This window comes from Eulemur rufifrons, chromosome 5 (genome assembly GCF_041146395.1).
Source record: "Eulemur rufifrons isolate Redbay chromosome 5, OSU_ERuf_1, whole genome shotgun sequence".
In the NCBI taxonomy this organism is placed as follows: domain Eukaryota; kingdom Metazoa; phylum Chordata; class Mammalia; order Primates; family Lemuridae; genus Eulemur; species Eulemur rufifrons.
In genome coordinates, this window is record NC_090987.1 from 31,954,149 (window position 1) to 31,966,421 (window position 12,273).

Sequence of the window (12,273 nt, forward strand, 5' to 3'; positions counted from 1 at the left end):
AAAATAATTTCTAATAAACAGACCCTGCTTTTTTGTGTGAGGCTGTCCAGGGGATAAAATAGAGATTTAGAAAGAACAATATTTTCTGTCAATCTGGAACTTAGGTTACTGAGGATATGAAAAGGAAAATACCATTTCTTTCTCCTTTCCTTTTGATGAAATCCATATTTAAGCCTGATTTATCTATATAACACTTTTTTATTTCACACCAAAAAAATTTAAAAGTTATAAATAATTTTAAAGAAAAAATTTAATTTGCCATTCAACATTAGATACATATATTAAAGTTTTAGAAATTAGATTAAAAATTAAATGACAATCAGAGAATAGACCACATACATAAAGTATGAAAACTACCTACACATTGGTGAATCTACATGGCCCAGATTATGACAGTGGTGTCAGGTTTCACGCAGAAATGTTGGTTCTTGGCATGCTCATGGCCAAAGAATGACCAGCCATGCCAAGTAATGCAAGCACAAAAATGAGGTTTATTGAGGAGAGAAAGATAGGATTATAGGGCAAGAGCAAGGCATAGGTTTACAGGGCATGGTACATATGCCACAGATGCCGACTGGACCCATTGTTGCAGCGAAAGGACAGTCAAAGAAAGGGCACAAAAAGGGTGTTGGTTATGGTCTGTGTTTTGCTTAATAGAGCCCCAGTTGGGACCTCCCTCATGGTTCAGAGGTGACCATGGAACCACTTCGATTGGACAGTTGGGGAGTTGCAGGACCTGAGTCTTACTGTGCATGTAGATCTCCCATGACCCTCTCTGAAAGCCCATTTGGGGGTGGGGGTGAATGGCAGCAACACCCACTTTCATCCCTTAGGAGACCCAGAATCTCCTTCTGTCTACCTAACATTGGTAAGATCATTTTTGGTTTAAGGTCTGACTAGAGTATAAAGTGCATGAGAAGTGACAGAAAATGGGGCTAGCAAGCTTGTTCTCAAACTCTGAAGAGCTGTGCATGACAGGAGTTTTGGGCTTTGTTCTCTAGGGAAAAAGTCTCAAACATTTTAAAAAAGAAATTGACAACAGTAAGTGAATCAAAAAGATAAACTTGCGGAGATGTGGATAAGATGTGAAGGGGAAAACTGGGTCAGAAGGTTATCACTATAACTCAGAGGAGAGAGGATGAGCTCTGAAGTTAAGCATTGGCAATGAGAGCTTTCCAGACAGGTGACAGTGATCCTCGTTTGCAAGATGGCACTGACAGGACATGGTAATTGTTTGACTGAAGGAAGCATTGGAAGAGAAGGAAGAAATCTTGGCATGATGCGTTAACTATTAGAACATGAAACATTAGGGATAGAACAGGTGGTTTGTTTTTTTTTTTAATTAAAATTTTTGCAAGGGCTAGGGAACAGTTTAATATTGAAGTGCTAAACTTAAGATAACTGAATAATAGGATATTCAGGCATGGGCCGCAGGAGAAGACTGAGACTGAAGTAAGAATTTGGGAGTGACCATTATGTTGGTAATAATGGAAGCCACACCTGCCATGGAATCCCCAGGTAGAGCAATGCAACTATCCTGCCAAAAGAGTGTTGTGTTAAAAGAGGGTAAGAAAAAAATAAGAAAGTTTCTTTCCTTAATCAATGGAGCCCAATTGTAAAGCATGGGACAGTTTCAAAGATGTTTCAAGTTGTTCTAACTGTAGATTTGAAAAAAAAATCAGGAAAAAAAATAATACATGATTAGGAAAAATTATTTCTTAGCCCTAAATGTAATAAGACTTCATGTTAAAGATGACAATTTGTTATTGCTTTGCTAAAATTGGAGATTTTTCTGAGGTGAAAACTACTATGATACACATATTAAACCAATGGACAAATGATTTAAATCCACAATCAAATCTTTGAACTTCAAAGAAATGTTTAAAAACTTCATTTTGGTCATAACTCCAAATTGAATGTCAGCGTCCTATAGAAAAAGACATTTATTTTTTAAATGCAAGTTTTTCTGGTCAGTAACTAAATGACAAAGTGTTACATCTAAATCTGCAGTTTTAAAATACTAGGACTCTATTTTTACTTTTAGTAATCAAGTTTTATCTCAATCAGGAGAATTTTAGAGTAAATAGATGACTTTGCATTGTACTTGGTGACTTCTTGCCAGACATGTATTTGTACACATTGAGTTGGGAAATTATCACTAATATATTTAGTTTGCATTTTTCTTTAAGCGGATCTTTCTCAAATCTTTGTTTTTTTCCCTACAATTCATTTTAAAATATATCATTTTTGATTGACATATCATAATTGTATACAGTTATAGGGTACAACATGTTTTGATATATGTGTACAATGTGAAATGATTAAATCAAACTAATTAACATATCCATCACCTCACTTATCATTTTTTATGGTGAGACATTTGAAACATATTCTTTTACTTGTTTTGAAGTACATATTATTATGGACTATACTCACCCCACTGTGCAATATATGCCAAAACCTATTCCTCCTATCTACGTGAAACTTTGTACCCTTTGATCAACTCCCCATCCCCTCTCCCCTCCCGCAGCCTCTGGTAGCCATTCATTCTACACTTCTTTTACTTTACTATATTCCACATAAACAAACCTTTATTGTTTATGACATCATTGGGAGTGTGTGTGCTACAAAGAGAATGTGTTAAAATATTAACATATTCTCTGAAGAGTTTGATAAAACTCTGGGAATAGCTGTTGTGCAGTAATATTGGTTTCTCAAGTGAGAAAAAAAATTAATCTGGCTTCTCTGTTATTTCAAAGCCTGTCGTTAGGTTACATGGATTGAGTCAAAATATGGCTTTCCTTATTGTCTGTCTTAGTAGGTTTGAGAGCATCTTTGCAAAGAACGAAGGTCTGCATTGGCATCCTAATCATTTGTACGGCCAGCAAGTGCAGTACATATTATGAAACACTCCTAACTGCAAGAAAGAAATTACTTCTTGAGTGTTGTTATATATGTGGCTCTGTGGTGTCTGTGTGTTTTGTTGATGCCCTCAATAAAATCACCTCTCAACATCTCAAATCATTACATTCACTTTAAGTGCAGTTTTTCTTAGCAGGAAAAGATTTTAAGTGGGAGCTCTAGTTATCTCAGATTTTTTATGAATTTCTCTGGAAACTCTTAGCAATGGACTTAGTTGTGGAATACTTGCAAATGGAAGAAGAGAGCCTTTAAAAAGTAGAGATGTTTTGCAGTAGTTTATACATGAAATGAATTGCACTCCCTTGCTCCATCTGTACTAACAGAGCAAAGGAGAAATTTAGAGCAGTAACCTAAGAAAAATGCTTTGTCATATTGACTATAAAGAATGTGTATGGACAGGAGAAATCCAGTAATAATCTTATATACATATTTCAGGCAAATTGAGGCCTGCATCATCCACGTGTTTACTATTTTGCAGTAGTAAGATTATTTGGGGGTTATTTCAAAGTTCTTTACCTTAAAATAGTGGATCACTAATACCCTTCCCTGACAATATCACATAATATTCTCAAAATGTAATTCAGTATTAATGTAAAAATGCAAACTTCAAATTGCTATAAAAATATAAGGTAAAATGTAAACAGACACGAAGTATGTGGATCACTGAACCTAGCAGTAAATTTTATTGGAGTTTTCTGATCATCTTTACAGGAAGATAAAAGTTAATGAAAATACAAAGCATATTCATTAGAAGGCAGAGGATACAAAGTCTAAAAAAATGGAATTCTTAAGAGATATAGTAAAGTTGTTGTGACATTTTCTATGCCATTTTTACTAAAACCTATTGTCAAAAAGTTGAGCAAAGCAATCAAATTTCATTTCTAATAAACATGTCTATCAAAGGTATCCAAGTAAATGATTCCTTAGGTATCTGTGGTGTGTTAGGAATTCTGTCGGTGTGGGCCAGGTACTGGATCAGGTTTAGCAAACTCAAATTTGTCCCTGTTGAATTTCTAAAGATAGAGGACATGGAAGTACAAGCCAGTCCGCTCAAACAGTGTGTCAATGGTAGGCAATGTCTCCTCTCCTAAACCATTCTCAATCTTGCCCTTTATTTATAACTAAACACCCATCCTCTTATAAGCCCTTTTTTGATATATGAAATGCATAATTATATATAAGGGTATATTTATTGATAAAACCAGAACCTAATTATAGAAGTCACCTTAAGTATTTCATCTGTTGCATATTTTTCATCAAATCTAAATCAAAACAACTCTGTGCATTATCTAGTATACTGCTTGTCAATCATTGATCTAATTTTATTTTTATAAAATTAAAATATTTTGAAATGGGTCTAGAGAAAGCTAGGAGAGGATTTTTTTTTTTTTCTGTTTTCTGGTAAATAAAATTTATTTCATTGCCTAGATATGAAGCCTTATAACATATTAATATTACCCTCTTTGAAAACAATCTTCATAGCAACCCAGTAGGCAAGCTGTCAGCTGTGACAACTTTGGGAACTAATGATTATTAAAAATTGCTTACAACGATAAAATATGACCCCAGGGATATTTATTTATGTTATTAATACCTATTCTTTGAAACCAGTAATCATTCAAGATAAAAACATGAATTAATTATATATAAAACTTTTTCCCAAAAGACATTACAAACCAGATTTCTGGGGGAGCTTTATATGTTGTATTTTTCAACCTATAGTGGACTACCAAAAACAATAATGCAAATCTGTGTTTGAATACAAATGAATCCCTACAAGGCCTGTTTTGATTATTAATGGAATCAATTATCTCGCTGCTTAGTGCAGTTACTATGGTTTGGAATAACAGTTAATAATGAAAGCCTGAAACATTTTTAAAATATCACATCTCATAACACAAATTAATTCGACCATGCAAAGAATCAAAGAGAAAATATTGTGGTGACGATACCTTCTGCCTTTTTACTCATCAATAAGAAACTTCTATAAATATTTTATGGCCATTTTCCAAATGCAGAGAAATAGACGGGTATGTTTCAGAAGAGCCACCATTTTTCCAAAGCTAGAAATTCAAGTTTTATCATGTTGTCCGTTATTCCCACTACTGGAGTGGTGGGACTATTTGAGGCCAACCCCTTCCAAAGGACCCCGAAATTGTTTTGAACTACAGAGCATTCTGCCTTTTTTCAGAGTTTCCATGGCTACAAATCTTTACATAAAGAATACTTTGCAGCTCAGTGGTTTTCATAATGCTTTAGGTGCTGTGATTTTATGAGTGTAAGATCGAGCAAAGCAGAGCTGCTAGTCTAGCTGAAGAGGAAGGATGCTGCCTGAAAGCATGTCTGTATACCTTCATCTGTAATCTCGGGAAGACCTGAGCCATTTCCTCCAGGAGCCTAATAGTTCCATAAACACCAGCTTGAAACCTACTACATACAGGAAATAGAAATTGTATGCATGAAAAAATAATTACTCTTTTGGCAAGCTTTACGTATAAACTGAAAGAATATGTTACATGTCTATTCTAGTATAGAGGAATATATGTGTATATATCTATAATATAAATTTCTGTCCCCTGGCAGGGACATTGGCTCTCCTAGATGGAAGACTTTTATTATACCTTTATGAAAGGCTGATGAACAGTGTATGAGGTGTAATAATCATTGGTTTGATCATCTTCCACTCACCCTGTCATTGTAACACTAATTCATCATAAATACGAAAGAAAACATATATATGCTTTGCCTCTATGTCAAATAGAAATATATCTTTAGAAAAAGTCCCTATTACCAGATATAAATTTGGTGAAAGCTTCATAACCATTTTTAAAGAGAAACACAATCTAAAAGCTCACCTTCTTTGGATATTTTCTACTAGCAAAGAATAACTTAAAATTAAAAAAAAAAAAATAATCTGGAACTTGCTGACTTCCCAACCTAAACAGTAGAACCAGAAATACCAACAAAATTCGATTCTGTCTAGGTCCCTTCTTTAAGGGAATTTCTCCCAGAAAAAGTGTTATTCCAAGGTAATTTATCCTCCAACGATTTCTAAGGTTTAAATAGCAAGAGTTTAATTACAACCAGACACTCTAGTTAATCCACTGATTTAGGTCATTTCATGTTTATATTACATATATCTCAGATGAATCATTTTTTGTTTGGTTTTTTTAAAGGCAATGCTGGGAAAATAAATTTACATCAAAGTTTAACATTTCTTTTTGTGTTATACCATGTTTTCCTTTCAATTTCTTTTCTTATTTTCACTTCAATTTACTTTGAGAAATGTTATGTTTATTTCATAATCTTGCTAGAAAGAAAATGATGAAAGCCCATACATCATATGTCTGAGGTCTACAGCTGAGTTTAGTGGTCAGCGTTGAATGGATCAGAGTTGACTAGATTGAAGGAACAAGAGCAAATCATAACTGTGTGAAGCTGATGGTCATGGCTGGGCTTTCTCAATGTAAAAGATTAGAATATTTCTCAATATAACAATACTACTGTGTCCATAGAGCAAACTTATTTCATGTTTCTTCCTTTCTAGCACTTAGAGCCACAAAAAATCTGTTTGAAAGTTACTTGTTTCACTAAACATATAAATTTAAGAGCTGCAAAATGCTTCTGTTTGTGACCAAAAAAACGCTCCTAAGAATTCACTAGAAATCTGTTTATAATTCTTTCTTGTTAAAAAAAGAAAGAAGAAAAGGTGAAGAGTGCAGTAGGCAAGTAAAGTCATATATGTGGTGTATATTTTCGACTTTATAAACTCATACCTGAAGGGAAATTCATTCAGTCTGCTTTGCTGTTGAAAATATATACAACTTATTGAAAATTAAAATTTTTATTTTCTTATAACTTGACATGGTTAGCAGGTTCGAAGCAAATTTTGTGGACACTAGCACAATTTAAAAATAAGCAAAACAAACAAAAAACTGAAAGTCCTGGGTTTCATTTGTATCCTTGTCAGGCTGTTATAATGCATATAATAAGGTCAGCTTGGTCCAACCTCAAGAAATTTTGCTATAATCATAAAATAACAAAGACAGAAGTTTGCAAAAAACAATTTTAAGAACTGAAAATTTTATTACATATTTCTTTGCCTTCCATCATAATTTCTCTTCATGTAATTTTTTTAAGCCCAGGTTTTTTTTAAATTAATGTAAAATTTACCTTTCCAACAATTTCTAAGTCTACAGTCCAATATTGTCAACCACATGCACATTGTTGTGCAACAAATTCCCAGGATCACCCTCCCCTCAACCCCACCATGACTGAAACTCTATACCCACAGCCAGACTCCCCACCCCCCCATCCCCCAGCCCCTGCACACCACCATTTTACTTTATGTGTCTATGAGTTTGACTACTTTAAATCCTTGATAAGTAGAATCACAAAACATCTGCTTTTGTGACTTTTTAAAATTTTCATTTAGCATCATGTCCTTAGGTTTCATTCATGTTGTAGTATATGATAGAGTTTCTTTCTTTTTAGAGCCTGAATTATATTCCATTATATGTATATATTATATTTTCTTTATCCATTTATCTGTCAATGTACATTTAGGTTGTTTCCATTTTTGCGCTGTGAATAACTCTCTTCATATAATTTTAATTTTAGTTGAGAAATGTCAATTGCTCCATCTCCAATCTGCCCACATTGTTATTTTCCTTTCCTTATTTTTGTTTTTGACAAAATGTTAAAAATGTGCATGTGTGCTTACTTAATGTTCTCTATATGTAGCTCTCTTATTCAATGCAGATATAGACGTAGATAACCATAAGATAGTCCTGTTCCAGTTGAAATAGTACAGTGGGTTGATAGATAATGAAATGCTGTCTGTCATTGCAGGACGAGTCTGCTCCAGCTGACAGACAATGTAAGCCAGAGGCGGCCCAGGCCACTTACTCCACATCAGCTGTTCCAGGCTCGCAGGAGGTGTTGTACATCAACGGCAATGGGACCTACAGTTACCATAGTTACAGAGGACTAGGAGGGGGACTGCTAAATCTGAATGATGCTTCCAGTAGTGGTGAGTCTTCATTATAGATTGTATTTTTTGTGGGTCCATTTGGGAATGGTGAATTTTCTAAACCAGAGAGAAGAAAAGAGATGATATATTGTTATAAGCAATAGTCAGTGCCAATCTGCTAAAAACTAGACTGTTTAATACATAATTGTCTCCCTACATGGATATCTCCCTCTTCTGTACTGTTTTTGCAAGTAGCAGCACTATCATGCAATTTGAATGATTGTTTTGTGCCAAAAAAAAATCTCAACTAGAGAAAAAGCAAAGTTTTTTTCTAAATAGTGATACATTCTGCCCCCAAAGCTGTAATGTACTGTTCACTAAGAATAATGACATATTATCTCAATGTCCAAAGAGGTTTTTGACATGGAAAATTTGAGGCACCAGGAACTTCACTGACTTGATAAAACATACACAGTCATAACTAAGAACATACAAAATGAAACAACACATGGAAACAACTCATGGCTCTCCAGGCAGTAGTTTGTCAGTGACAATGGCATGATCTATCAGCAGAGGTGTTCTAGAGGCAGCTTGTACTGGCTCTTGGTTGGTAAATTTTAGGGATTTCTTGAACTTGTACACCAGGATGAATTCCAAATGAATCAGAGATTTAAATGTATAATGTAAAGACATACATGTCTTAGGGGGGAAAAATGAATGGCAAGTTTCTTATAACTGGGTGGTAAGAAAAACTTTCCTAACTCTACTTAAATTCCAGGGAAAAATTAGTTCCATTATGAATACACACAAACATATACATACACACACACACACACACACACACACAACTTTGGGATGACAAAAAACTACTGTAAGAAAATTAAATAGATAAAAAACTGGAAAAAAATATTAGCCACTTGTACTACAGAGAGTTAATAGGTCAATGTATGAAGGTCTTCTAAAAATGAAGAAGAAATGTACCCCAAATCGTATAATAAAAGGCTAGAAATATAAACACACAATTCCCAGAAAAGGCAATGCAAGTGTCCCTTAAATATTTGTGAAGTTGTTCAACATCATTCACTCTGAATAAGAGAAATGTAGTTTTTCCCCATCTGATTAGCAAAAATCCAAATGTTTAACAGAATATTTTTCTTGACAAGACAGTGGGTAAAGAGGTACTATCATACATTGCTTGCAGAAATGCAAAGAGTTAGAATGGAACTTGACAATATCCAGAAAAATTAAATAGAAAAATTAAGTATGCATGTACCACTTGACCAGCAATCTCTCTGTTAGGAATCCATCTCAAAAACACACTGATGAAGGGACAAAAAGAGATACCTGCAAGATTATTTATTGCAGTGTTATTTATAAATGCAAAAAAAGTGTTACCAATAAAAATGCTGCTCAATAGATGGCTGCTTGATTAAATTATAGTGCAGCCAAATAAGAGAAGAACGTACAACTATAAAAAGTAATGGGGAATATCTTTATATAGCATTATATAGTAATCTCCAGGTGGTGAAAAGTCCTTATAGAATGCTAATATTTATGAAAGAAGGATTTATGTAAATGGAAGCATAAACTATAATTTTTTTAAAAGTTTACATAGGAGTGGAAGTGGGAGAGAATTGTAGCTTGAATACTCTGAATATACTTGGTTTTGATACTTTGTTTTATAAATTTAAGTTTGGAACAAAGTATGTATTTACATAATTATGGAACTGTTTTTTAAGAATCCCTGAAATTGAAAGAGAAATGATACAGATGAGCTTTAACTGTTTAATGAGTTGTTGGCATAGCCCCATAGAGAGGAACTTTTCCAGGTGATTTCAAAAATCACAATTTGACTCCAGAAGCATTCAAGCCAGTGATAAAACCTGAAACTATATTCAGTACTCATATTATGATTTGGGGACTGTTGTCTGTGTATTTTGGTTAAAAGCAAACTTGCAATTTTGTTAGTGTCAGTGAAAGGTGGGATTTTCAGCAGGGGTCAAGGTAGATACACATATAAAATCAAGAAGTTTAAGCAAAAACTTCATAATCTTATATTTGAATTGACAGTATCAGTCAGAATTTACAATGTATTGTTTTTTTAAAAAACAATAACCACTTCCTATCTCTTCACTGAAAATACCTGAAAACAAAAACTAATTTGAATTTGTAATTTTGAATTAGGCTTAGGACTTTTATTATATTTTGGGAGAAATTGCATTATTAGTGTGAATGAGTTTATATGATAGGAAATCACTCACCTTTACAACACTGGAAATAGGCTTCAAGAATCTTCAGGAGTGTTCTTCTGTAAGGCTGGGGCTCCTTGGTCTGCCCACAAATTAAAGGTCCTCAAAGAACAGAATCACTGAGTTTAGTCTTTACTAAATTACCTCCCCAACTCTGCCAAAAAAAAAAAAAAAGTTCCTCAGATGGAAGAGAAAAAAGAAAGAAGCTATTTTAGAAAGAAATTAACTTTCAGGTGTATATTCAGCTTTTCAAATGCTAGTGAGCTTTCTCAGCTGTGTTTAAGTCTTCTCTTTATTTGGATAGCAAATGAGCAGGAAAGACCAATTCCAGGACTGGAAAAGGAAAACACAAACAAAAGCTAAAGATTCTTTTAGTCTATAAATCTAAAAACTCTAACACTTCTTTTTAATGTTTTACATAAGAAGTAAAAACTTAACCACCAAATCACAAACTTTGGGGGGAAAAATTGTATTCACTTAAGATTTTATTGACAAAACCTTTTTGTCAGCTAGATTTTTAAAAATCATTCATTTAAGGCCGGGCGCGGTGGCTCACGCCTGTAATCCTAGCACTCTGGGAGGCCGAGGCGGGCGGATTGTTTGAGCTCAGGAGTTCGAGACCAGCCTGAGCAAGAGCAAGACCCCATCTCTACTAAAAATAGAAAGAAATCATATGGACAGCTAAAAATATATATAGAAAAAATTAGCCGGGCATGGTGGTACATGCCTGTAGTCCCAGCTACCAGGGAGGCTGAGGCAGGAGGAGTGCTTGAGCCCAGGAGTTTGAGGTTGCTGTGAGCTAGGCTGACAACATGGCACTCTAGCCCCAGCAATAGAACGAGACTCTCTCAAAAAGTCATTCATTAATTTAACATCAACCAACATCTACTACCACTTACTGAACCTTCATGGTGCTTCCATGTAGTGTTCATTTAATTCTTACACAGTCCTATGAGCTATGCTCTGCAATTTGGGGGATAATTTTTATAAAATTAAATTTGCCCCCACTTTAAAAAAAGAATGCCTAGACAGCAATTCCTTTCTTTGTAACATAATTGAATACTATTCTGTGAGGTTCAGAGAAGTTGAGTGACTTGCCCAAAGTCCTCCTTCTAATAAAGGGTGGGGACAGGATTTGAACACAGGTGTTCTGACATCAGAGGCCACATTCCAAATCACTGACCTATCTCAGTGTCCATGGAACCAAGTGCTAAAGTGTTAGTCCCTAGTCATCACTACTAATCTATTTTCTGTCTCCACAAATTCTCCCATTCTGAACATTTCATATAAATGAATGAATCAGACGGTATGTGGTCTTTTGTGTCTGGCTGCTTTCACTTAGCACGATGTTTCCTATGTTCATATATGTTTATCATGCATCAGTACTTTATTTTTTATTGGCAAGTATTTTTTTTTTTTTTTTTTTTTTTTTTTTTTTTTTGTTGAGACAGAGTCTCACTTTGTTGCCCAGGCTAGAGTGAGTGCCGTGGCGTCAGCTTAGCTCACAGCAACCTCAGACTCCTCGGCTTAAGCGATCCTACTGCCTCAGCCTCCCGAGTAGCTGGGACTACAGGCATGCGCCACTATGCCCGGCTAATTTTTTCTATATAGATTTTTAGTTGTCCATATAATGTCTTTCTATTTTTAGTAGAGACGGGGTCTCGCTCAGGCTGGTCTCGAACTCCTGACCTTGAGCAATCCACCCGCCTCGGCCTCCCAGAGTGCTAGGATTACAGGCGTGAGCCACCGCGCCCGGCCTATTGGCAAGTATTAATAATATTCCATTTTATGGATATGCCATATTTTGTTGAGCCATTCATCAATGATGGGGGGCACTTAGGTTTTTGCTACTTTGAGGTTATCATAAATAATCCTGCCATAAAAATTCCTGTACAAGTTTGCATGTACCTGTTTTCAGTTCTCTTGGGTACATACATTGGGGTGGAATTGATGGTTCATACATATAATTATTCTATATTTAACATTTTGAAAAAATACCACAATGTCTATCAGATGTACTTCCATTTACTTCACTCTTTCAAATTTACTTTCAACTATGTCTTGTAGTATTTACAGTACAAACTTTGCATATGTTTTGTTAATATTATTGCTATTTCACTTTGTTGATGT

The 12,273-nt window shown here is 34.7% G+C and overlaps 1 protein-coding gene across 19 annotated transcripts in view; it reads left to right on the forward strand.

Moving 5' to 3' along the window:
- NOL4 (nucleolar protein 4) overlaps positions 1-12,273 on the forward strand; it is a 322,420-nt gene that overhangs the window by 280,832 nt on the left and 29,315 nt on the right. For 18 of the 19 annotated variants that reach the window (XM_069468117.1, XM_069468131.1, XM_069468115.1 and 15 more), the window contains one exon: positions 7,774-7,954. The exons of the other annotated variant lie outside the window; for it this stretch is intronic. In XM_069468117.1, the coding sequence (XP_069324218.1) occupies positions 7,774-7,954 (181 nt within the window). The remainder of the gene's footprint in view (positions 1-7,773; positions 7,955-12,273) is intronic. 19 annotated transcript variants of the gene reach the window in all.